The sequence below is a fragment of the Ailuropoda melanoleuca genome, chromosome 5 (genome assembly GCF_002007445.2).
Source record: "Ailuropoda melanoleuca isolate Jingjing chromosome 5, ASM200744v2, whole genome shotgun sequence".
Lineage (NCBI taxonomy): Eukaryota > Metazoa > Chordata > Mammalia > Carnivora > Ursidae > Ailuropoda > Ailuropoda melanoleuca.
In genome coordinates this window covers 20,444,402-20,471,156 of record NC_048222.1, presented here as the reverse complement: position 1 = coordinate 20,471,156, position 26,755 = coordinate 20,444,402, and the positions used below count along the sequence as shown (strand labels likewise).

At 42.6% G+C, this 26,755-nt stretch overlaps 1 protein-coding gene across 15 annotated transcripts in view; it reads left to right on the top strand.

The window, feature by feature from the left end:
• The window catches only part of FARS2 (phenylalanyl-tRNA synthetase 2, mitochondrial), a 558,277-nt gene that overhangs the window by 387,810 nt on the left and 143,712 nt on the right, over nucleotides 1-26,755 (top strand). For all 15 annotated transcript variants that reach the window (XM_034660369.1, XM_034660378.1, XM_034660377.1 and 12 more), the window contains one exon: nucleotides 4,854-5,005. In XM_034660369.1, coding sequence (XP_034516260.1) covers nucleotides 4,854-5,005 — 152 coding nt within the window. The remainder of the gene's footprint in view (nucleotides 1-4,853; nucleotides 5,006-26,755) is intronic.

Sequence of the window (26,755 nt, the reverse complement as noted above, 5' to 3'; positions counted from 1 at the left end):
CCTTTGCAAATTTTTTGTCCCACTCTCAGGCAAATTGTGTGCCTGTGTTGTTTTGGCCCCGGAGCTGAGAGCTTTTCTTGTATGAGCTTCTTTTCAGTTGCTTTGAGCTCAAAGTAAACCTTAGACCAATGTTACATGTTTGCCGGTGGCATTTTTTGCTGCTTGCTGATAAGAAGGGGGGATTACAAGGGTGTTTAGCATCAGTGTTCACAAAGGGAATAAAGTCTGAGTTGGGCTGACCTCACTAACTGGGGTGTGCCATCCACCTATACCCAAACCACCCAAGGCCACTAGCATGCAGAGCTCATTCAGTGCATTTGCTGCAGAATTCACATTGAACCTTAACTCTTTTGCATCTTAAAGATAAAGGCAAAATGCCTTCTTGAATACTTTCCTTCCTTCCCCAGAGTTAATCATTGTTTTGAAGTCCAGTATAGCCTTCCCACATCTGTTTTAATACAATTTATGTATTCGTATTTATTATTGCCGGACCTGTTTTTAAACTTTGTGTAGATATTATAGTGAACACATCTTAATACAACTTACTTTTTTAAAAAACGCAGCATATACTTTTTCTGTATTTTAGCCATAGGGATATACATACCTCTAGTTCATTCACTTAACTCTTGTATATCGTGTGTATAATGATATATGTGAAATAATAATAATTATATGAGGTAAATACTAATAACCCTCCATTTTTCAGATGAGGAAACTGAAAACAGATTAAGCAGTTTGTCCAAGTCATATAGTTAGTAAGGAAGATTCAAATGAGGATCACAAATTTTGCCTTGTTCCACTCCAATAGCTTTTCCTGTTTCCTGCCTTGGGTTAGGATTTATAATGTGGCAGAGCAAGGGTGCGAGAGGGTATCCTCATGTTGCTTTTGACTTTATTTCGAATGCTTCTAAAAAAATTTTTTTAACTTTAATATGTTTGCTACAGGTTTACAATAAATATCTTGAAAGGGAGGAAGTTGCCTTCTATTTATAGTTTGCCAAAAAACTCTTTTTTCTTATAATGAATAAGTATTATCTTTATCAAACACTTCTTTATGAAAAAAATCATGATTTTTTTCTTTATATGTTGATTAGTAGATTATTTTTTGCTTCAAAGCATTCCCGTTTTTCTGGAATAAACTCTACTTGGTCATTTTGTGTTCTTACTTTAATATGCTGTTGAGCTGTATTTGCCAAAGTTACATTTAGGATTTTTTATGTAGGTTGTAAGGTGAAATTGGTCTGCAATTTTTTAAAATTATTCTGTGATTATCCAGCTTTGGCTTAAAGTTTATAAACTTATGAAATTAGTTGATTTTCCCCTCATTTTCTATTTCACGAAATAGTTTGCTTCACCTGAAATATTTGATAAAGTTATACTATGAACCATCTGAGTCTAACACTTTTGTCGTAAGATTTGATTGATAATTCAATTTGGTACATCGTCAATCAGTTTAAATTTTCTGTCTTGAGTGAAAATTATCATTTAATCCAAGTTTTCAAACTCATTGTTATTAAATAGTTCATAATATTGACTTGTGACTTTTAAAGTCTCTACTATAACTGTAGTTTTGATCACCTTTTCAATTCTAAAAAACAAACAAACAAAAAACCACCATGAATTATAGAGACAATCTCAAAAGAACAAATCAATTCATGGTTATTTGATAAAACTAATAAAATAGACATTGCTCATTTAGATCAAGAAAAGAAATGAGAAAACAAAAATAATACCAGATGCTATTTAAGGTCTGTGAAAGGATTTCAGTCTAAAATGGAACCAGAAGATATGAAACAGAGAATCTCATACGTGCTCCCTCAGAAGTATGGAACTTGAGAATGGAGAGACTGATTTCCTGTTAATGCCTGATTTACAGAGGACTGAGACTCATCTCCTGATCACTGAACATCTGCTAAGAGCCTTTCACCATCCTCCAGTCAGTGAACTCACTGCTTGGACTCTGGCCAGACAGCCTTCGCTGGGCATTCCTTCCCATTAATACAGCTGCCCCAAACCCTCAAGGGACTCACATGCAGCATGCATTTTCCAAATTGCAATTCCTCTGCTCTTCCCAAATAAACTCAGTTTCTGGTAATTCAAGCTTGCCTCAGTTTACCTCTTCATTTAGTTTAACAGGTTTTTTTTTTTTCCAATTCTAAAATTATCTGGTTTTGTGATTGTGGATTATCAAGTTCCTATCACTTTGCCTGTCCGCCTCCTCTTTGTCATTCCACATGGCCACTATCTCCTTATCACAGTATAGCCAGGGATGGAGGCAAGTCTCTATGCCTTATTGACCTGCCATGTCCATTAGCTGGTCTGGTTAGAGAAAGAAGAACAGCTAAATTGATTACTGTAACGTTGCCATTGCTCACGCAAGGTAGTGTTATCATGTGCTCTTGATGAATACCTACAATGTCACGGAGGCTATGCAGGGTAATAGAGATTTGGAGGTAAAAATGATACACACCCCACCCTCAAAAATTGAAATACACTGGGAAGACAGACATTAAGTAAGTAATTACACAAATAATTACAATAACAAGAAGTACCATGAAAGAGAAGTATAGGCTGCCATAACAAGGGACTGCTGGAGTCTGTGAGGGTTAGAGGTCAACGTGGTAGTTGAGCAGAAGTAGGGTTGGCAGGGGAGGAAACGGCATCTGGAAGAAGGAGCTTATGTGTTCATGAAACCAACTAGCCAGGCTGGTGTCAGCCTGGAGAGCAGAAGGAGCTAGAACTTTTCAATTATTGGGGACTTTATCCTAAGATCAATGACAAGCCACTGGATAGTTTTTACCACCACCTCTGGCTAAGCATCAGAAAGCCTACATTCCACTAAGTGAAATAAGTCAAGCAGAGAAAGACAATTATCATATGGTTTCTCTCATCTATGGAACTTAAGAACTTGGAAGATCGGTAGGAGAAGAAAGGGATAAAGAAAGGGGGGTAATCAGAAGGGGGAATGAAGCATGAGAGACTATGGACTCTGAGAAACAAACTGAGGGCTTCAGAGGGGAGGGGGTTGGGGGAATGGGATAGACTAGTGATGGGTAGTAAGGAGGGCACGTATTGCATGGTGCACTGGGTGTTACACACAACTAATGAATCATCGAACTTTACATCAAAAACCAGGGATGTACTGTATGGTGACTAACATACTATAATAAAAATATTATTATGAAAAAAAAAGAAAGCCTACATTCCGGTAGCCATAGATCTGTAGTTACCTTATTTTCAAAACAAATTTTCCCCCTCAAAAAAGTAAAAGTCACTAGTAGGTATCCCACATCTGACATATAGCAATTAGTATAGTGAATGCTTTCTTTAGATAAACCATTACTTTAAACTTGTTACGTATAATTTGTTAGCTTGAACTAGTTTGCAATGCAACAGTCTGGGCTTTTCTCCCTGGTTTTTAAAACTGTGATTTACTGTAAAATGTATTTTTTAATGTCTTGGGGACTTCCGTTCTGGCTGACAGCATTATTTTGTTATTACCGTGTTTATTGTTGTCAGTGGGTTGCTGAAACAAATGCTCAGTTGGGCACCTCCCATGTCTGTCATCAGAGGTCAATAGTACCTCAGCTTGGGTCAACTAAAGAGGACATTACATGCTAATTCTTGTCAATCCCAGCCTTTTACCCAGTCTCCCTAAATTTCCATGCTCCTGAAGTGGCGAAAGGATGTTGTCCAAGGAAAAAGCAACTGGTGTAACCACCATACTCCTATCATGTGTTGTTATATTAACCCATGGAATGATTTGTCATAGGATCTTGACTTTACTGTAGGAGAGAAAACCAAGGATGTTTTTCAGGAGCCATGGTATTTTGTCAGAAGCACCTAGATGGTTGTTTATTATGTTTGTTTGAAATGTGTGTTCTGAACTGATGGATTTGTCTGACAACTTTATTGATATTTCAAGTTGAATAATCATTTTTTGTGTGAGTATTTGGTTCTTCAGAGGTTTTGCCATTTAAAAAGTTACACTTTTCTGATCAGTGATTCACCAAAGGGTTTATAGTGATATCAGGCTTGGCGTAAACCAGTTTATAAATTTGCTCTTCTAACAGATTTATTTATACTTTAGCACATATCCCCTGAGGACTTCATAGTTATGTAATGAAACATTTTTATTGTGGCAGTAACTTACAGACCAACACTTATTATATATATGTTTATATGTGTATAAGCCACGTAAACAAAGGCAGTAACTTTTAAAAGTATCTAATTTTAAATGTCTATCCAATATAATGATGAGCTCGAATAAACTGAGAAAAATAGGATAAAGTGGGGGAAATGGCTACATTTGTGTTTATCCATCCTTAGAGCCATAATTTGAAAAATAACTCCCTAAGTGACTACTTATCATCCCAGTCCTTTATTTTAGTAATTAGAAATACTAACAAATAATGACATTACTAATTAAAATATCAATTTTGACAAGCCTTTACTTATTTCTCTATTAAAATGACTTCCTGAAAATATCCAGGAAGTTAATGAATCGCTTGTTAATTAAATTTGAGCTTTTCTCCTCTAGTATTCAAATGAAAAAACTGAAATATGATATATTCAAATTGCTTTATACTAAATTGAACATTAATGGTTACATAAATATAATATATGGTAATGTTACACATGAATGTGATAAGAATCTGTAACATTCATAATGGAATTTGCTAATTTTGAATATTGGCTTATCTTTTAAGTTCATTTTGTTCCTGAAAATTCAAGCGCTGAAATAATGTTTTACCAGCATTTTCTAATTAGCCAAGTGTAACTTTCCATGAAAAATTTAAACATTCTCATTCAACTAACAAATCAATCTATCTTTTCTTCTCTTATTTTGTTAGCCTCTTAGCAAATACCCTGCTTTGATAAATGACATCTCGTTCTGGTTGCCTTCTGAGAATTATACAGAAAACGATTTCTATGATTTAGTACGAACAATTGGAGGAGACCTGGTGGAAAAAGTTGATCTGATAGACAAGTTTGAACATCCAAAGTAAGTAAAAAAACTTTCTGACTTTATCCTTTTTTTTTTTTTTTTGGTCCCTATGTGACAAATGGTGTATGAAAATATATAATAAAATTTTGCTGAAACTCAATGCATGTGAGACAGAATGTCTCCAGAATTTATAGTGAATATATAGTGTATCAGAAAAGACTTTTGTATCAGTCCTTTCTGAAAATCTTTCTAAAATACAATTTTAATCTTTCCTGCCTTAGTAAAATAAATACGTGAAACAGAATGTTTTAAAGATCTTGGAGTTTTTTAGTATTGTTTTTAGAAGTGATTTCTTACCATATCACATCCCAGGAACAGAGGAGATGTGGCAGAAACGGGTTTGTGGAGAAAAAGCTGTTTTGTCAGTCTCTCAGTGAATATTTATTAAGCACTTGCTACATGCCAAAAGCTGTATTAGATCCTCGGATAAAGTTTAGTAACTTAATCAGGATCCATCTCAGTGTTGGCCTGTTCTCCCTGGTGTGTGTGTCTGTGTGTGTGTGTGTGTGTGTGCTGTAGTCTTACACTAATCAGATTTGACTCTACTTTGGTTTCAGAAAAGTTTTCTTGAGTTATATCGTTCTGATCAATTGTTCTGTTCTGGTTCATTCTTGGGAATTCCACTTCTGCACGAGTAGGTTCTCCTTTATCCGACTTCTCCACCTGTTGCTTTCACTCTAATGTTTTAAAACTCTTTCTTTCCGCTTCATTTTGACTGTTTTTCTCATTGCTACCTTCTCTGTCACTTACTGTTTTCTGCAGTCTCTTCTTCCTTGCTCACATTCCATTTCCATCTTCGATGACTTTGTTTTTCCCCCTTTTTTGAGTTCTGCAAGCTCACATTTCATTTCCTCCTGTTCTCTTGCCTTCTACTCTCGGAATTATTTCTGCTTTGTAGTTTTACTTCATAGAGGAATTGCTTCATTTGGCTTTAAAAACTTATTGCAAGATATTTGCCCAGCAATTTCTTACGATCCAGCGGCAGCATTTTCTTTCTATGACTTCTTTGTTAATAAGTATTTCTTTCATCTTCCTAGTTTCTTTCCCCAGTTATTAAGTTGATGTACCTATGGTATGCATATGATTTGCCTTTTTGTTACTTGTATTTGAATGGCATTGGATTTTCTGAACCAGCTACGTGCACAAAGTCAAGGTGTGAGGTTGGGGGTTGACATGGCAGGGAGGGGCTAGGGTGATCATTCAGGCTAGTTGTTTTCACCACTCTAAGCCTTTCATCCTCTCCAGTGCCAAGAAATAACTCTTTCTTCGAATATGGCTCATTCATCTCATTGATTCCTTGTATAGTTCTGCTTCCCACCCCAAATCTTCTCTTCTTACAAACAAAAGATTTGCCTTTGTTTACTTCAGTTTCAATACTTACTGGTGATAAAGATTTTGAACTTCAGTGTATAACCCTCAGCTCTGAGAAATGTGTCTTTGCTGATATTTTCTGAGAAATGCCACTGTGTGTGTTTCTTTCCTTCACATCTTCTCATTGGCTTCTACTTGCTTTCAGCTGCTTTTGGCAGTTATATTTTGGAGCTGGCAGATGATATCTGCCCCTAACTTTACAGGAAACGGCATATATGGAGCAGCCCGGGTTTTTGACACGATGGAATACCCGTTCAGCCCTGGACTCTTCTGTGAGAGAGAAACTTTCAGGAATTTGCATGTTGTCAGTGAAGTTCCAGTTACTTCCTTTTGAAGCTGAGGGAAAGTATAGAACTAAGACTGATTGTTCAATATTAGCTGAGATACCAAAAGGACATGACTTGTTATGTTTTTCCCCATTGTTGTTTAATGTGTAGAAAACCCATGGCAATCAAAGATTCACAATCCATTCATAACTTTATACTTGCTCAAGCTTTTGCCTTCGGCCGTTGCCTGAGCCCTACCTCTCATCTCATCAGTGTCCAAAGTTAGAGGAGTAGCCCTTTCTGGTTGGAGATGAACAGATCTTAAATGTTAGAGAGAGATGTTATGGCCTGGATGCGGGAGTAACTGTGGTTAAATATGGGGGTGGGGTAAATACTGGGTTGTTCTGACGTGGAGGTGATTTGCAGTGGTGAGAGTCGTTGCTGAATGGGCGTGCTAGTCGAAGAAATGGCTGGGAGACAAGTAGTGTCGGGGTGCTTTGACCGTGGACAGACTAGGCAGACAGATACTCCATTTTTAAAAATCGCTGGACTCTATAGGAGTGCTGTGTTGATGCAGGTCTATACACACAACCACGTACTAACTTAGGAAAGGAGGATTTGTCTAGTTGCTTCCAGAGGAGACAGTACTTTTGATTGGAAGTGTGGAAACAACCAACCAACCAAAAAAATACTTTTTATTGGCACTGATCTTGCCACTTTTTAAATAAATGTTAAGCAGATATTTAAGGCCAGTTACTCTGGAGCTATGCCAAACGATGAGCCTGCCCGGAGTGTGCACCAATCTTGATAAGGGGCTTGGTGGTTGGAGTAAGGTTCCTGTGGCAGAGGTTGCTAATTATCTCTCAATATCCAATCCCCCATTTAAAAAATAATGTAACCTTGATTTTTTTCTCTAAGCAGCTTGCCAGCCAACTAAAAGTCTGTACTTCTGAGCCTCCAGTATAACTAGGTGTATCTCTGTGGCCAAGTCTAGCTAATGATTTATAAGTAGAAGCGTTCAGGTATTTCCAAAAGTTTCCCTGAGAAGGTGGGTTGAGGCTGTCCTTTTTCCTTCCTGCTACTTGGATGTGAACGTAATAACTGGTACTCTGGCACCCATTTTGGACCATGGTGTGACCTTGGCAATGGAAATTGTGTCGAGTACAGCCTGGGTCTTTGGCACTGGAGTGTCAGTTCAGCCCCGGACTTTTATGTGAGAGACACGTATCTTGTTGAAGCCACTGTTTTTTTTAGATCTTTGTTACTGGCAACTAAAGGTAAACTTTGCTATCATAGCCCTGAGGAAAAGGACAGACTTGCAGCAAAGGATACTAACTTTATTTAGTAATATTGGCACACTGAGTAAAGATGCTCAGGAAATATATAGGGCAGGAGGGTGGCAAACTGTTTCTGTTGAGGGCCAGATAGTAAATAGTTTTGACCTTGTGGGCCATAGGGTCTCCGCAACATCTGTGCTCCCCTCTGCTATTGCGAAAGCAGCCATAGACAAAATGAAACCAAACAAACAGGGCTGTGTTCCAGTAAAGCCTTAATTAAAAAACAGGTGGTGGGCTAGATTTGGCCCATAGTTTGCTGACCCCTGACATACAGGACGGAGCCACATATAATTTTTTATCTGACCCCTGCTCACGTATTCTAAAATCCTCCTCTTAGAAGTCTTTTCCTTGGGCACCCTGTACCTTCCCGTTTTCCTCCCATTAAGAGTTCCTGACGGGTGGTGCCAAGTGAAGGGTCACCTGACCTTGTACTCATCCGTGCATATCTGGAGCTCAGGACTTATTTTATTTTCTAAACACATAAATTAAATATTGGTAGGCAGTCCAAAGAGCTCTGACAGGTAGACATAAACTGCTGAGTATGAACCTAATTTCATAATGTTAGACAAATGAGCAAATTTTTTCTGGGTTACAGATAACAGTTTGTGCCCTGAAGGGTTACAGATAACAGCTGTTCAGGTTAGAAGAAGATGATTTTTTGTTTCTAGTCCGTCATTTAGAACTTCCTCCCAGAGCACCTTTGCCACTTAATCTATAGGCCATTTAATATGCAGAAGCATTCTTATAGTTCCAAATTGCACGTAACAAAAAACAGAGTAGTGATGACTTCTGGAGAGGAGAGCTGCGGTCCCCGGATGTGCTTTGATGCCTTTGCAATATTGTACTATATGCGTGTACTGAGTCGTGAGAAGACTTAAGAAAATAAATGATGCGTGTCAACATACAAACCTGGATATCTGTTGTTTGACGCATTTTTGAGTACACTGGTCATTTTAGTGTCTATGTCCGTGTAGCTGAAGAAATTGTGGGGTACAGTGTTTATTTTCTCCTATAACACAACTGCTTCAAATATTTCCTAGCCTGGGGTAGGAGAGAGAGCAAAGAGGAGCAGAGAGAAACTTTTAACCATTGTCTTCAGCCATGAGCACCTCATGTGGGGATGCCACCAATTATTTGTGAGCTGCGGAAATGGACTATAAAGTGGGCTCGGATGGGACAGATTTGGGTTGAGCTCAAGGTAGAGGTTTTTGGAAGTTAGAATTGGGGGATTTAAAAGACTTACTTGACTGGACTACAAGAAAGGGGTGGTGGGAGAAATGCCCAGGTTCCGCAGCAGGCGCTGCCTGGCCGTGTCCCCAAAGCAATGCTTCTTACAGACCTCCCCCTTGTTCCTGGGGCTGCTTCTCACTTCGCACCCTGCTCAGACAGTCATGGACACGCTTTCCTGGGTCTGTGAACCCATAGTCGGGGTCTAGTTGGGGCCGGGATGCTAGAGGTAAGCATCCTGAGCCGTGGGCACCAAAGGCGAGTCCCAGCTCTGTTCCGCCCTCCTTGATCCAACTAATGGTTCTGTTCTTTATGAGTGACCACTTGCGGCTGGAACGAATTTGGTGTAGGTCAGTATACTGGAGCGCTTGTCAGCATTTTTTTAACAGCATGCGGAAGAGGGACTTCACCAAGAGAGGCACGTTCTCAGTGTGGCTGGCCCCGCTTCTCAGCGGGTAGCCGCGGCGTGGCGGAGGGGGGCCCCTGTGGATGAGGCAGTTCGGGTGATTTCTCCTTCCTTCTTCCCTTCCTCTCGTCTTTCCCTCCCTTCTGTCTGTTTTTGTTGCATTTGATTTTGCTTTGTCAAATTGCATCCAATAAAAACATAAAAGTTTAAAAACAGAAAGGTAGAGATTCACCCATCATCTCAACACCCTAATACCACAATTCTTAGTATTGTTACATTTTCCCTGTCTCGACTTTTCCCATATGTGTGCATCAGATGACATTTGATCCTTGAATCATACATGCGTAGTATTACCAACCTTCTGGCTTAGAGTGGGGTTCTTCAGCCTCTGCACTACTGGTATTTGGGGCCAGATAATTCTTTGTTGGGGGGGCTGTTCTGTGCACCACAAGATGTTGGCAGTACCCTGGCCTCTGCTCACATCCAGTCTTACCCTCTCCCAGCACGTTATGATGAACAAAAATGCCTCCAGACATTGCCCATTACCCCCGGTCGGGCAAAATTGCCCACAATTGAGAACCACCAGGGTATCATTTAGTGGAGAATTTCTTATTTCTTCTGAAAAATATTATTTCTTAAAACCATGCTTTACTTTTCTGACCAGCAGGGAAAAGGGACAGAAGGACCTCCCAAGAGGGAGATATTCCAGTAAGGGTTCTTGTGGTTCCGAGAAACACACCTGATGAAACATCGGAAATGCTGGGCTTCCGCAAGTAGGCTTCAGGAAGAGCAGGAGCTAAGGCAGGGTCTGACCTTTCTGTTTCTGTTGTTCTTTCTGGGGTTTGTCTACCAATTTCTGCTTTTCTGTCGCATTTCATTTCCTCACGCTCACTCTGGCTCTTCCCTGCTTTCCACGACATAGCTTGTGCTCTCTCTGTATCTTGCGAACTTCAGAATACCCTGCGCAGCCCCCGAGTCTAAATGTCAGTGCTCAGTGCCAGTTGCTAGCGCTTTGCCCAATCCTGACACTCTCAACAAAGGATCTCGCTGGCCCGAGATTTTCTGGCCAAGTCAGAGGTCGCTGACCACCTGGCGGACAGGCTCTGCTCCAGTCAGTTGCCTTCCCTCACTCTAATTAGCCGCATGAGTCAGATGGACAGGCCTCTGGCCTTGTGTTATAAGTCAGTAGGTTTACTGTCTATGCAGATCTTTCTTCGTTTTCTCTTTAGCCCAAACTCAGTAGCTTCTGACTGAGGCGCTGCCGTTTTCAGACTTCCTTGAGCTTCCTGCAGAGAGGAATGTCGTGAGAACATTAACCAATCACTTCTCGAGTTCCTGTGTTATAGGAGGCATCGGGCTCATTGGGACCACAGGGATATCAAGGCAAGATCCCAGTTTTTATGGGGCCAGATAATGCAGGAAAAGTGAACTAGCAATAACAAGTAGGAGGCGATAATAAGGTGGGTTAGGCCTAGTAAGTGGCCTGCACAGTTTCTTGCACATAACTAATGCCCCGTAAACCTTCACTGACTGAGGGGCCATGTCTGGGGCCATAGATGCAGAGCAAAGTGGCCATTGGTCTGGGCAGATTTCCCAGGAGACAAGATAGCCAAGTCTGCCTGTCTGTCTCCCTTCTGCTACCTTGTGAATAAGGTAACACAGCCCTGATTCTAATGAATGTCAGTAAGTGCCTTTGAGTAGAAACCTTCGGTTCCTATAAAAAGAACTCTGGGTTGTCGTGTTCTTTTGTTGCAGGGGGAGATTCACTCAGGGTGGCCACTTTAAGACAAACAGGATTTGTTTAAGGAGACACCGGAATCAGCACAGGAAACCTATTTGGAACCCAGGCAGGTCTAAGGGCTAGAGATCTTTTGCACCTGGGTGCCTCTGGCTCTATCCCTCTGCCTGCTCCTCTTAGGCAGGGACCACTCATAAAACAACTCAGCCCCACTTTCCAGAACAAGGAGCCACAGTGTGAACATTTACAACCAGAAGAGTTCATGGGACATTTTTTCAGAACAAGCCCCCAAGTACTGACCTCCTTCCCTCATCCCCCACCAGCCTGCTGCTCGTATAGAGCTCTACGTAACTGCTCCTAATGTTGGCTCTTTCATATCTCGTGTTCCTTATTTGCATTGAAACTTTTCTAGGCTATTCCATTAGATGGAAACTCTGTAGGGCGCTATGGCAGAGTCTCTCACCTCCATCTTCCCACAATGTTTATATTGGTGGAAGGAGGCTGGCTCCCTGCGTGACGCTTGGTGGATGGCTCATTGATCCTTCTTCATTCCTTAGAGGAGCTTTTGTTAAATGGCTGGAAGTATTTTAGGACATAAGAAGCAGAGGCAATGTAGGCCAGTGGAAAGAGCTCAGAGCTCAGAGTCAAAGGCCATCAGCGGAGTGTGGCCCTCCACATCTTAGATGTCTCATAAAGGGACTCTCTGGCCTTAGTTTCTCATCTGCAAACCCAGGGTGCTAACAGCATCCTGCAATGGCAGTTGCAAAAATTAGACGAGCCTGTATATGTGAGGTGCTTTAAAAACAGCACAGAGTTGTTGTTGTTGTTGTTGTTGTTTTTTAATGGCTATCAAAGTAAAAACCAGTAACTTTCACAGTCAACCCATCTTGCTTATTAAAGAATAACCTCAGCACGGCCAGGAGTCTTGGATTTGGCAGCCAGATACGTACGACTCGGAAGTACTGGGAAGCAAAGTGAGACTTCATATAGAACTATCGTTCTGAAATATGATACATACTCTTCCTGCGACTTAAGGAGTACATTTTTAATCATAAAAACTAAAAATGCTTTGTAAAGTGGCCTAGATGCTGGTTAACAGAGCTGTGTCATCAATGTGGCTTTTCTTTGGGTGGTGTGTGGGGAAAATGCCGCGGCCAGTGTGGCAGGTGGGATGCCATCTCTGGTTTTTCAGTCACTCCCTGGTCTTATTTCTTGTGACAGAGCCAAAGAAGTGCAGTTATCTGAACTTAAAGCGCGGCCAGCAATGAAAAGCCAGTGACAGCTAATGTTGAGAGAGCTCGTCAGAAGCTGTGTCCCCTTGAAATTGACAGCATGCAGTACCAGGGAGCTGGCTCGGGGCAGCCAGGCTGCTTTAGAATGCTTCTGGCTTCTTTCCCTTTCTTCACTTTTATTGCAATGCTGGTGGCGTGAGTCTAAGAACTTTTATTGTTGTGGTTCAGACAGCCCAGAAAGCAATTCTAAGAACACTATTTTTAGGCTGGATATTTGTTTTTCCCTACCTTCCTCCCTTTACCTCCTTCCCCAAAGCCTTCTTTCTAAAGCAGCCCAGGAGGGTTGCATTTTCTCACGGTCTCATAGCAGCCCTGTTTGCCACCAGCGTTAGACAAATTAAAACACAATTGGTTCAGTCCCCGAACACCTTGTTCTGCCTTGTCCCCCAACACTTCACCATTTGCTGAAGGATTCTTTGGGATTACCTTCAGCACTGACCTGGCAGGGTCCTGGGAACAGCATCTTGGCACAGAACAGAGGAGGAGCAGAGAGACCGCTCAATGACAGCCAGGCAAGGAGTGAGGCCAAGTGCTTAACGAGCTGGATCTTCAGTGATCTGCGGTGTGCATGCACACCTTTGTGAAAATTAACCATGAAGCCGCTCTTCCCTCTTTAACTTTCAATTAGCGGTTTTCAGGGAATTCTGTGGAGATTATCCTCACTTGGCATCCCATCCACTTATTTGCAGCGTGGAGATTGAATGCTCTCTTTCCAAGATGCAAGGCAGAAGTAACCCACGTCCCTTGACGTTTCCCTGTCTCACCCCCAACAGTACCAGTCAGATTAAAGCGAGTTAAAATGCACACCAAGGACAACCTGTGAGGGGACTCTAAGTCACAGAATTGCTGGCAGAAATGCGATGGGGAGGGGCAGCCCCACCCCTTCATTTTGGGCAAGTATGAATCATGCTCTAAATCATTTTGGATCTTTAAATCTGTTATCCCAGGTCACAATGTCACTTCTTTCAACTACCTACCACCCAAATGCGATGCCCAGAGGTACAGTGGGAGCCTGTCTCTCCCTCCCACCCACACCGTCCATACTGGGTCAGTGACCTTGTCCTTCACACCGCACAGAGGCTTGACCTTGAATGTACCACGACCCTCACAGTTAATGATGATGTCTTAGTAACCAAGAGACTTATGAATCCAAATACAGCCGGACACTGTACAGTCTCAGAATCGTACATAGGATAACCAAACAGTTATCCTGATGATAGATCTTGGAGTTGAGTCTCTAAAGATGAAATTTGTAAGAAAGTTTCTGAGACCTGTTTGGATTTCTGAGCAGCAGAGGCAGACTCAGCAGACTTGCCGATCCCTCTGGTTCCAGCACCGCCCAGGCTAGGGCTACGATGCACAGTGCACGGGCTGGGGCGGTGCCCTGTGGCAGCCCAGGTGGCCGTTGGGCTAGTTACTTTCCTTCACTTGGTCATAACTGAGGTTAAGCTGTTGGTGTACAAAAGCAGGCAGGGACCTCTAGGCATGAGAGGTCAGCTCCAGGGGAAGGGACCAGTGGTGTACACAGATGGCCCAAATGGCACCCAGGATCTAGGGCGTCTTTTCTTTCTGGGGACGTTTGGGAGGGCAAGCCCGGTGCAACCGGATGGCAGAGCCGATGAGCAGTCCCAGAGAAGCTGGGCTTGGGGGCCGCAGTCTGCTTGGGAGTGCCACTGCTTAGCTGCCACCCTCCTTATTGGATCTAGAGTACGGATGTGGGGTTGGGGGAAGGGAGTGGTTTAGCTAGAAAATCCAGGCGACCAGCAGGAACTTCAGTTTGGTTTCTTTGTTGGTTTGTTTTGTTTAGTTTTAATAGCCTATAGCTCCGCTGGGGAGATCTGCTTATTCAAGTGTCGTTTAGAGCCAGAGAAAGTATGACTATGACCAGAATTTAATCCGGTGTCTAGTGAGGACAGAGCAAGGAAGAATGTTCCGTAAGATTTACATGAAGAAGAGGATACCTCAAGGCAATGTAGTGCAAGTCAGGGTGTCCCGTTCCAGTGGGGCTGCTGTGGCAGAGAGAGGGCTGGTCAGATGCTTAAGAAATGAATTGAGGAACTTATATTCGTATCTCCCCAGCATGTCACCACCACCTGCTCACGGAGACCTCAGCCTCCTTCAGAGTTCCCCTCAAGTATTTCTGGAGGTCTCCAAGGATGTCCCACATTTGCTTATAAACAAACTTGCCCTGAACATGCCGGTGACTCATGGGGGCCCCTGGTTTCCTCCTGGATGTTGCCAGCCCTGCTGCTGCCCCAGCCGGCACACCCGTGAGACTTTGGGGGGGTCTTCATGGTGTCCTGTGCTATTTCAGGTTTGGGCAGAGCTGTGCCTTCCCTTGCTGGTGTCACACCTGTCACCGGGGACCCAGGCTGCTCAACTCTGAGCCCCATCTGCCTTCCTACCCTGCAGAGCCCCTCCCCCAAGGTCTCCCCCTACAGGTAAACCCCTGTGAATAAAGGCTGTGGATTCCAGCAGGTATTCTAGTGCAGACCTGACTCCGTCTCCGTTCTGACCAGAATCTTTTCCTTGGAAGCACAGTTTGGAAATGAGGACAAATCAACAAAATGCCAGCCAGCTTCTCCTCTTTTGTGAACAGAACTATTTTGCAAGATGTCTTATTTAATATTTCTCAGAGGAGAAAGAATCCCCCATAAAAGTTTTTAGATTCTGTCTTTGACAGGTCTGGCTACTTTTCTTAGCCTTCACTTCCTCCTGAAAGAAAATGAAGATAGTAAGATGAGAAGAGAGGAAACCAGCAGTGAAAATTAAGCAGGTGAAATATTGGTACAAGAGATGACAGCTGTTGTCTAGACATATTCACAGAACTTTACTGGAATCATTGCTTAGCTCATCCCAGCATTTATTAACTGTGGTAATCTCTTCTAGCCGGTCGTCTGTCCGGCAGCACACATAGTGTCAGCAATTCTAGCACATTCTGTTTTGGCAGTTGCCACGTTGCATTGTGTTTATACAGTTTCCACCATTGCACTCTGAGCTACTGCCAGCACGGGGTCTTTAACTTTCTACTCTATTTGAGGTATAAGACATAGCAACTACTCAATAAACAATGATGGATGAATGACAAAAAGAAAGAAAGTCCAGCAAGAACATACTGACATCATGTTTTCTCCAGCTATAACTGACATCCCTTTCTTTGTAAACCAAAAGAGACCCCATTTGGTAACATTTTCCAGATGGGTGACCAGAACCCTTTACTATCACTCATGATGGTTTCTTACTGACTGAGGAGAAACAGAGTGGGGTGGGGGGTGAGGACTGCTCCTCAGGAACTGGAATTGGATTCCAGCAAGTTGGATTCTGAGTAAACTGCTGGTTTAAAAATAGCATTTTTGAAGCTAGTGTTCACATAGAGAAAAGGAAGAAAGGAAAAAGGGGAAAAAAGTACTTTGAAAAAGATTGGTTATATCCTGTGTAAAATATATTTTAATACTCTGAGCTCCCAGGATCAGAAAAGTGTGGGGTGTTGGAAGTGTGCAAACTATCCATGATTACCTGGGAAAACCTTTCCTGATGGGAAGAGGGGAAATCACAGGGTTGAATAGAAATTCAAGGAGTTAGATTATAACGTGCTTGTGTGTATATTTGTTTGCCACAGATGAGGAACAAGGGAAAATTTTAGAAGGAAGGTAACATGAAAGGAAGAAAAATGCTATCTGTATAGGGAGGGCAGAGAAACCCTCGCTTTCTTGAACCTGGGCTTTCCAAACCACTGTGTACCTAAGCCATCCCATTTAGAGTCATAGGAGTAGTGGATCCCTGACATGGCTGTCAACATCCTTTTCTAGAAGCAGCTTCTTCCCCCATGTGCCTTGTTCATAGGACAGCTTCCACACTGGTCCAGTGGGACTCTGTCCCTTGCCCTAAGTGTTTGCTCCAGCGGTGGGCACCTCATTAAGCTGGGCCAATAAGGCCTTTTCTCCATAATGTTTGGATGGAAGACCAAAGAGAGCTTAAGCTGTGAGTGACATAACTAGGAAGCATCTCTGGCCACGTTTCCCATGTGGGGAGAATGTGGTGAGCAGAGACGGAGAAGGAAGCCGCAGACAGAGATGTGAGATGGAGAGAGAGCTGGTGTGGTTGAGTCCCTGGCTCCATTGTGTTGTGGGGCCCAGCTCACCCCACCCTTCCCATAGTTCAGTGTCCAGTCTTTGCTCAGATTCCTTGTTATTTAAGCTGGTTTCACATGGGTTTCCATTATTTGAGATCAAATGAGTTCTAAGACATGTAATTACAGACTTATGGCATTAGAAGAGGGCAGGAAGGAAGAGGGTGACGGACCAACGTCATCACTTCCTTTCCAGAGAATTCTGGGGCACCACAGAGTTGAGGCTGCAGTGGGCCCTTGAGCTCCAGATGTTTCTATTCAGTATGATTTTGAGTGGTTCATTTCCTGTTAGCTAGAGTAGCTGAAACTTAATGTATCTCAAGTTGTGATTCCTTCGTTCTAGTGAACATGTATGTGAACACTTACGGTGGGTGAGGCACTATGCTGTCTATGCTCTTTATGGTCAGGAGATATAAAAATGACTTTTTAAATGAGCTCTTGTCTTCAAGGAGCTCATACTCTAATAGGAGGTCAGTGCACATAGATATTTGCAATTTAATATGAAAAGTGTCTTAGATGAGAGATGGCATCCCCACAATTGCAAAGAAGAGTAGCACCCCCCTTTGCCCTAAATAATCAAGAAATGTTTACAGATCTTGGTTCAGCTGACAAATAAGAATTAGCTATGGAATCGGCCAAGAAATTCCAGGCAGAGTAGACCACATGCACAAAGACAGGAAGAGAGGGAGATGAAAATAATTTAGTGTGCCCAGCGTATAGGAAACATGGCAGAGTGGTGGTGGGAAATGAAGCTGGAGAGTTTGGGACGGGCCAGATCTTAAAGGCCTTGCATTTCCTTATACACATGTGGACTTTTCTGGTAAAACATGTGGGGAGTCATTGAGCTAATTCAGCTGTTTTCAAGTTTGTAAGTGATTATCTGTCTTGAGACTGTGTTGGCCACGGGTAAAGCTGGAAATAGAGAAAGATCGAGAAGCGCATCTGAACAGCTTACCTGAACGCGAGAAGATAAGAGTCTGAGCTGAGACAGTGGCCAGGGCCTTGTGGGAAAAGCTGACCAATGGAAAGGATATTTAGGAGTTAAAATCCACAGGAAAGATGGAGCCGTCTGAGGGAGCAAGCATGGAGATGAAGGAACAAAATGTAACTGCCGAGTCCGTAGTGGTGTGACCGAGAGGGCGAGGGCTGACCTCGGGTAGGCATTAAGTAGGGGGAGCAGTGCTTTGGTGGAGATTATTTGGTTACTTTGGTCTTCTTGAGTTTTAGGTAGGCTGCCTGGGAATGCCGACCTAAGAGCTCATGAGAGAGAGGCCAGGGTTAGAGTATACAGTTGGCAGTTGGAGCTCCAGTCAGGAATGAGATGCCCAGGGTGTGTCTGGAACAGGAGAAGGGGAAGACAAAGAAAGAATGAACTCCAGGGAAGGCTTAAAGGGATGAAAGAGAGAACGAGTGAGTGAAGGGATTAAGAAGGATGATCCTGGAGGTCCAGGTAGAGGAGCAGAGGCCAGGGGATGAAGGCATGGAAGGTCGTCTTGCAGGAGTGAGATTGGACAGTGCAGTCAGGTGACCTGCCGAGACCACATGGATTCGGCCAGTGCGACGCCTTCAGTAGTTCAAGGATAAGAAATGCTTTGGTGAATCACATTTCTTCTCATTTCCCCTCAGTTGTGCCTTCAGGAATATTTATTCCACAAATGTTAGTAATTAGAGAATACTTGATTTAATGAATATATAGAGAGAGGGTTGATGTGTTAGGGAGCAAACAAAACATCCTAACTGGCACCTAGACCTGCATCTTCGTGTCTATGTGTTTGGTAATTTTCACTTGGAACAATGTCGTGGGGAAATTTCACTTTTCAGTCGCTTACCTGTTTGTATGTTCATTTAAAGGATGCATAGGGCAGGTGAAGCATCTCTGTCAGCCCTCTCTGAGAAGCAGGAATTCTACAGGAATGACGCTTAGAGTTTAGTCCCCAGCACTGGGGTGGCCCCCTTAAGACAAGCTTCATTAAATGTACTTCATAGGGGATAACCAGTGTGTTTAACTTAAGAAAGGATATGGCATGCCAATTAAGACCTGAAAATATGAATGGAATTTGGAATTTGAACAATACTTTGATCAGCATTTCTTAAAATGGCACGTGGGGGAAGAGGACTCCTTAAGATTGCATATAGTTCACTTTGGTTTTATAAGGCAGGGCAGCCCAGTCACCTGATCCAAAGGATGAAGCCACCCCCAGGGACCAGAAGTGCAACACGATACAAAGTACACACAGCTCCTAAAATTAGACTTGACCTCCACTCACCTCTCAAGGCAAAAACAGCCTCCCCAAAATGAGAGAAAGAAAGCTAGGAAAAGAAGGTGTGAGGCACATCTCACAAGGAAAACAGAGAGGAGTTGATTTTGATTATATTTAGAATGTTATATTTTTTTTAACCTAGATTGAATCAAGGAATTCCTGTACATTGAACTTCTTCGTTTCAGGATTCCTACTGCCAGAAAATCTATTTAAATATGAATCCCAAATAATGTGATATCACATCTGATACAGGAATATATCCGGCAATATTAAACAGATCAGATTCTTGGGAAGACTAGTCTGAATAGAAGCTATTCTTAGCATAGTTAAAGTAAAGGAGATCAATACAGATATTCAAGATGGAAAAATCCTAATAGTTAATAGAAAACCAAAACTCAAGGTCCCTCCAACCTTCAGAGCAGAGCTGTTTCACGTGCTTCTCAGAAAACAAATGTGTCTTAGAGATTTTAGCCAGGGGCCCCTCCACATCTTCATGTCCTTTTTTGGGGCGTCCTTCCTTCCTGCCTTTAAATCATCTACTGTCTTGTGTCCTGCCTGCCCTGCCCGTCAGACAGCTTTGATCCGCCAGTGGCTGGACCAGGTGGATTGAAGTTGGATTCTAGAACATATGACCAGATTTATACATCGTAATTACACCATTTAATTACTTCAGATAAGACTTTCGCTTCGGCTTCCTGCTTAGGGTACCACCAAGAGGATTTTTGTTCTGCTAGCCCATGCTGTGGTAGGAAAATGGCGAGGCAGTCACTGTACTCCTAATTGCAAATTTGTTTAATTAAAATTACATTCAGTCGTTCTGACATACTTTCAAGCAACTGTGAAAAATAGCTATTATGATCTGTTGGTATGCTGCCTTGAGTGGCTAATAATTTTAGTTAGATGGTGGTTTTAGTTCCTTATCATCAGTAAATATGAAAAATAAAGTTAGAATAAAACAGTAACAGTAATTTCAAAACTTTGTATTTGTGTATCAGTTGGGCCTTTGCATCATGTTTTTAAAACCAGTTTCCCACCCCAGCCCCCCAAGAAAAATAAAGAGATTCTGTTGTTAAATACCTGCTGGATGTATTCTGTGGAAAAAGAGATCCATACAGTCCATGGCGGATGTGAGGCAAAGATCTCCTCTATTACACTTTAGCCCTGAACCCAAAGTCTCAGATTCAAGGATGTCTAACAAATCTGTTTTAAATTGGTGTCCATATAGATGGTGTCCCCGTGAAGGGCTTCTCTAAACTTATTTTGCTGTTGGCTGTTTTTTAATGAGGTGAAATTCACATGACAAAATTAAACATGTTTGAGTAAGCAATTCAGTGGCATTTAGTGCATTCACAGTATTGTGTAACCACCACATCTGTCCGGTTATCTATACCCAAGACATTTTCATCACCCCAAAGAAACCCCACGCCCGTTATAGGGCCGCTTCCCATTCCCCACTCCTTCCATCCCCCAGCCCCTGGCTACCACCAGTCTGCCTTCTGTCCACGTCATATAAAACGAACTTGTACAGCGTATGATCTTTTGTGTCTGTCTGGCTTCTTTCACTTAGCATGTTCTTGGGGCTCATCCACCGTTCAGCATGTGGCGATATGTCATTGCTTTTTATGGCTGAGTAATTTTCCATTGTACATATAAACTACAATTTGTTTATCCATTTCTCCCTCAGTGGACATTTGGGTTGTTTGTGTATTTTGGCTACTGTGGATAATGCTGGTATGAACATGTGTGCAGAAGTATTTATTTGAGTCCCTGTTCTCCATTCTTTTGGGAATATACCTAGGAGTAGAGTTGCTGAGTCATTTCGTAATTCTGTTTAACTTTTTGAGGAACCGTCAGACTGTCTTCTATGGTGGCTAAATCACTTTACATTCCCACCAGCCATGTACACGGGTTTCAGTTTGCATCCTCTCCAACACTTGTTTCTCCCTCCCTCCCTTCATCCATCCTTCCTTCCATCCTTCCACCCATCCATCCATCCATGCCTCTATCCATGCATCCATCCATCCAGTTTCAATTTATAATTCCTTAACGACTAAATGATCTTTCATATGTTCGTTGGCCATCTGTAAATCTTTGGAGAAATGTCTGTTCAAGTCCTTTGCCATCTTTTCAGTTGGGTCATTTCTACCTTTTTGGGGGGAGTTGTAAGAGTTCTTTTTGTGTTCTGGATACTGGACACTTAATTACGCCAAACTTTTTATTGCCTCTTAACCTCTTGAAAGTTACAAATTATCTCCTTCTTTCTCCTTCCTTCTTTCCTTTCTTCCTCTTTCTTTCTTACATACTGAAAATATTAGATTTGGGTATTAGATGTAATGGATCTCTAATTTAAGAAAAGAAAGGTATAAGGGAGATCATTTAAATTCCCCATAATTCAACCACCCACAGATAAACACTGTTTTCATTTTTGTACACTTTGCCATTCCTTTTTTTTTTTAATATGTAGGATAAGCATGCATATATATTTAGAGTATTTTGGTTTTCTTGGTGTGCTATTTTTTAATTTTTTAATTTTTTTGATGTGGAGAATGTATATTTATTTACATATAATTATCAGAGCACTTTGTTGTTTTAATGACTAATGAAATAGAATCTTTCTACGAATTTGTTAATCATTTTGAATACCTCGTTTAAATGTTCAAGTGCTTTGTCCACTTTTTCTGTTGGGGTTTTATAAACAATAAAACATCTCAGATCAACATGGTATAAGCTATTTATACACCCAGAATACTAGTCCATTTTCTCTCATGGTTGTTAGGATTTTTTTTCAGATTGTTATCTGCCGTTTATGAACTGGCTCGTCATCTGTGCCTTGGTTTACATGTATTCCTATTCTTACTAAATGAGTAGCCACATGGCAACCCTTAGTTCCTCTTCTGGAGGCTACATTGTAGTTCGAGTATCCTGGGAAGCAAAGCCTCAGCATGTCCTTTGTCCCGGGCAAATGCCTCTCTGTCAGATTGATCAGGTTCCTGAGATTAGGCTGTGGTTTCTGGGGTTCAGTTGACCGTCAGTGGCTACATAATGTAGTTGTTACCACATTCTGTCTTATTCCATATTATGTTCCAGAAGGAATAGAATGTATCATTGCGCAGGGCTGGGAAGCCTTTGTGGGGCAGTGGCTGCAGCATGGGCTTTGAAGGTTGCCCTGAGTTTAGCTCCTTTCTTTGTCACTTGTTGGCCTGTGGGACTTTGAGCAACTCACTTTATCTTTCCAAACCTCAGTTTCTTTATCTTTAAAATAGGTTTAACATTAGGAACTACTTTAAAAGGTTGTTTTGCAGTGCCTGGTACGTAAGTCTACAATAAGTGCTGTTGACGGTGGTGATAATATCCTAGCGGAGAATTCCTTCTGGGAGAAACTAACGGTAATTAAACGTAAGCATTAAATACACTCCAAGAACAGCAAATCATCTAGTTTACAAAGCTTTATGCGTTGTATTTAGTGTAGTTAAGATCATACTCAAAATAAGCATCCAGTTTCTCAACGAAAATTTATTCCAAACAATGAAGTTTTTTTCTCAAGGTCTTAATTGTTTGGGTTATAAAGAGGGAAAAAGAAGGTTGAGGATATGACAAGGGAAGAAAAGTATGGGGGCTTAAGATGTAATATACTGGGGGGGCAGGGTAAGTGCTGTAGGATGTAGGTAGCACATCATTGCTGGTAGAAAAGTACAAGAGAGAAAATGAGAAGGATGCCCCATGGTAGGAAATGGCAGAATTGGGCTATGTAACCAGCCCATCTGTTCTCAGGGCGGGATTTGATGAGATAGACTTCCATTCTGGACAGGCCCTGCATCTTGGTGTCTCAGGGTTTTGATTCAGGCCTGAAGTCTACACCATAGAGTCTCAGTACCAGAGGGATCCTGCACAAGGCAGACGGCACTTTGTATTCTGACTTGAAATTCAACGAGCAGTTCATTCGCTGATGTAAGTGAATACCAACTAGGTACTGTCAGTATGCATAAAACAAGGGATATCAATCATTTTTAAGAGATATCACCATCTTGCCACCATCTATTGGTGTTTCTAAATCTATTTCGTGGCAAAATAATTTCCAAAGTACATTAACTACTAGACATCTATTTTTAAATAGCATAGTTATATTAACTTATAAAAAGCAGTTGCATTTCTTTTTGAGTTTTAAAGACATATGATAGGTTTGTTTGGGTGTTTTGTTTTTGTTTGTTTGTTTGTTTGTTTGTTTTAATCAGCATTTCTGTTTGGAGATGTCTAATGAGCATTCCAAAATTCAAAATCATATGAAATTATACTGGACGTAACTATGAAAATGGCAACACTTAATATGGAAGACTAAAAGTAAAAATCTCTGGGGTGCTGGGTGGCTCAGTCAGCTAAGCGTCTGACTCTTGGTTTCAGCTCAGGTCATGATCTCAAGGTCGTGAGATTAAACCCTGCATCAGGGTTGTGAGATTGAGCCCCGCATTGGACTCTGCTCTGGGTGTGGAACCCACTTAAAATTAAAAAACAAAAACGAAACGAAGTTGCAGACATTAGTACACTTCTCCCAAAATACGTCAGTGTGCATATCAATATATCACATGAATGTGTTTACTTCACATGATGGGCATACTTCAGCATGCCTATCATTAACTACAAAGAAATGTAAATATCTAAACTGTACCATTTTGGGGCACTGGGGTGGCTCAGCCGGTTGAGTGTCCAAATCTTTATCAAGTCATGATCTCAGGGTCGTGAGGTTGAGGCCCTTTGCCTCTCTCTTCCGCCCACTGACTCTCTCTCGAAAAATAATAATAATAATAATAATATTTTTAAAAATAATATAAATAAATAAATAGAAGTAAAAATGTCTGTGAACCTCTCCTCTCACCCAATCCAGAGCAGTGGGTCCTGGTAGCCATGTTGTGCAGTGAGACTTCCTCTCTACACCCTATCCCTAGCTCCCCATCTCAGCCGACTGGACCCAGACAGACAGAGAGATGCTCCACCCACAACAAGAATTTACAACTGGGGATGACAGGGATTCAGTCATTCTTTTGACAGAAGTATCTTCCACATTGTCTGTTCTTGAGAAGCAGAGAGGAAAAGAATGGCCGTCCACCGGGAAGAGAGCCAAGCAGACATACAGACAGAAGTGGAGACAGGAGGCCAAGATGGAGTCCAGAGGGCAGTCAGGTCCCTTACTACTGTGTTTTCCTGGGGCTGGAAGGCCTGCCACTCCCTGGCCGTCTGGCTCCTAAAACAAATCCCCTTCCCTGTGGAGCCAGCAGGACTCAAGGAGTAGATTTCCTTAACTTGCCCCTGGAGTCCAGCAGAGGTACCCAGGAAGTCCAGCGGTATCCGTTTCTGTCCCCCGAGAGCCTCTTTGTTAGCCTGAGGGCCTGAGTACTTTCTCTGGCACTCAGGAACTTTGCCACCTGAGTGTCTATTTCAATCTGTGAGTTACAGTTTCTGACCCACTGCGTTGGCACAAGCAGCTCCCATGTCAGAGAGAGCTCAGGGGTGGGCAGAGAGCACCTCCCAAATCAAGAAAAGCCGCTCCAGGCTCCAAATGGCGAGGAGAATTGCATAGAACATATCGATAAGAAGCAAAGCCTCTTTATTAATACTTCCCACAAACACTCTCAGTTAAAGGGAGCTTCAGTCAAGTGTACAAGGAGACAAGTAGACACACGTAACCATCCATCCTGACACACAGTGGCACAAGACGCTCCCAAGAGTGTGGCAAACTCAGAGAGGAAGGAGAGGAAGAAGACTCCAGAGCAGAGGGAGGAACATCTGCTGACCAGGTCAGACTGTTCCTGGTGAGGAGGACTAGGGAGGGTATCAGTGTCCCCATGCTCGATATCTCCCATCTGGTCAGTTGTATCCCATGGTGTCTGAAAACTTTGGTTGAGAGCGGTGCCGAGGGGCTCCAGCTCAACACAAAGTCTTTACTCGCCTGAACTCATTACACCTTCACCACCCGGCTTGACACAGGCGGTGTTGTGGGCTCCCTTTCAGGGAGGCGGTGGAGGTAAAGCATCTCACCCAAGGAGACACAGCCTCTAAGTGGCAGAGCCAGTGTTCGACCTCAGCAGTCTGAGCCCAGGACATGTTCCTACCAAACCACCATATTGCTTCTAGCGTAGGGCTTTGAATTGCTTGCTGGCCTCTTTGGTGTTTTTCTAGAGAACTTGAAGGCTTTCACATTACTTTGCTAGGACTGCCCTAATAGATACCACAGACTGGGTGGCTTAAATAACCGAATTTTATTCTCTCACAGTTCTGGAGGCTAGAAGTTCGAGATCAAGGTGTCGGCAGGGCTGATTCCTTCTGAGGCCTCTGTCCTTGGCTTGTAGGTGCCACCTTCTCCCTGTGTCCTCGCAGGGTCTTCTGTCTGTGTGTCTGTGTCCTAATCTCCTCTTATAAGGGCACCAGTCAGATTGGGACCCACCCTGTGACTTCATTTTACCTTAATTACCTCCATAAAGACCCTATATCCAAATAAGGCCATATTCTGAGGTACTGAGAGTTAGGAAGTCAGCATACGAATTTGGGAGGACAAATTCAGCTCACAACAGCTCCCTATAGGAATTTTATGGAAAGCTCTTGATTTCAGCCCCAGTCTGATATCTACGGTAGGCAGTGAAAACAAGGAGTGCCCTTTGGAGCAGTGACTTCTGCCTGGGGGTGCTGTGCCATATACAGGGAGATGGTACTGTTTGGTCATTCTCCGATGCCGTATTCTAGCACAGGACTGGAAGAGAATCATATGCTTTGCTTTGGGGGGTTATAATGAAAAGAGCTAGTTCAGGGACTGAGGCTTGCTGCAAGAATGTACCCCTGGTAAGGGAGACATAAAACCAACCCAGTCTTCCCAGAGCAGGCCTCCCTGAGAACTGACCTCTCTCAGGATGGGTACCTCACTAGCTAGCGCCCAGGAAGCTTGTCTCATGCCTCTGTTATGTGTTCTCTGCACAGGGCTAGACCATGATGGTGCCTACTTTGCTGGCTCCTCATGATTCTCTTTCTCTTGGGGCATGTCCAGCTTTCTCAGGAGGGAGCATCTGACTGGTCCACAGAGTCCCTGCCATGATGGCGGGGGTGGGGGGTGCGGAGGCCTGTGTTGGGTAGAGCTCAAACAACTCATTGCTGCGTGGCCAACCCCCGTCCTTGGTCCAGTCATCAGAGGCTTGCTGATGGGGCATGTAGCCCCAGCACAGAGACTTACAGGGGCAGCAAGGCCGATAGGCATTCAAGGCCTCCCATCGTGGCACACATAACTGGCAGCCAAGTCCACTGCAAGATAAAATCTACTTCTTAAGAGCATGTGCAGTTAGGTCGATTGACATAGGAGAAAGAGGCCTGCATTCTAAGGCCAGCTTCTCTGTTTGGACAGGTCACTTAGCCTCTTTGAGCCACTGGTTTCATCATCTAAAAATCTCATGTAATAACCTTACCTTAAAAGCAGTTTAAGTTTAAAATGAGATGAAGTTCTTAAAAATACATCCAAATATTTTAAAGCAAGGTGATTGAATTTTTAATTTTAACACGTTTCTTCAGCCTTCTGTCTGACTACTGACATATTCCCAGTGCCTGTTCCTGTACCTTTGTACCTCCCGTCCTGTTGTGGGAGTTATTTCACCAGAAGCCATACTGGTCTCAGTGATTATTTGAAATTTGCATATGAAATGTTATAATGTTTATTCCCCCGCACTTAAAGAACTTCTGGAGATTT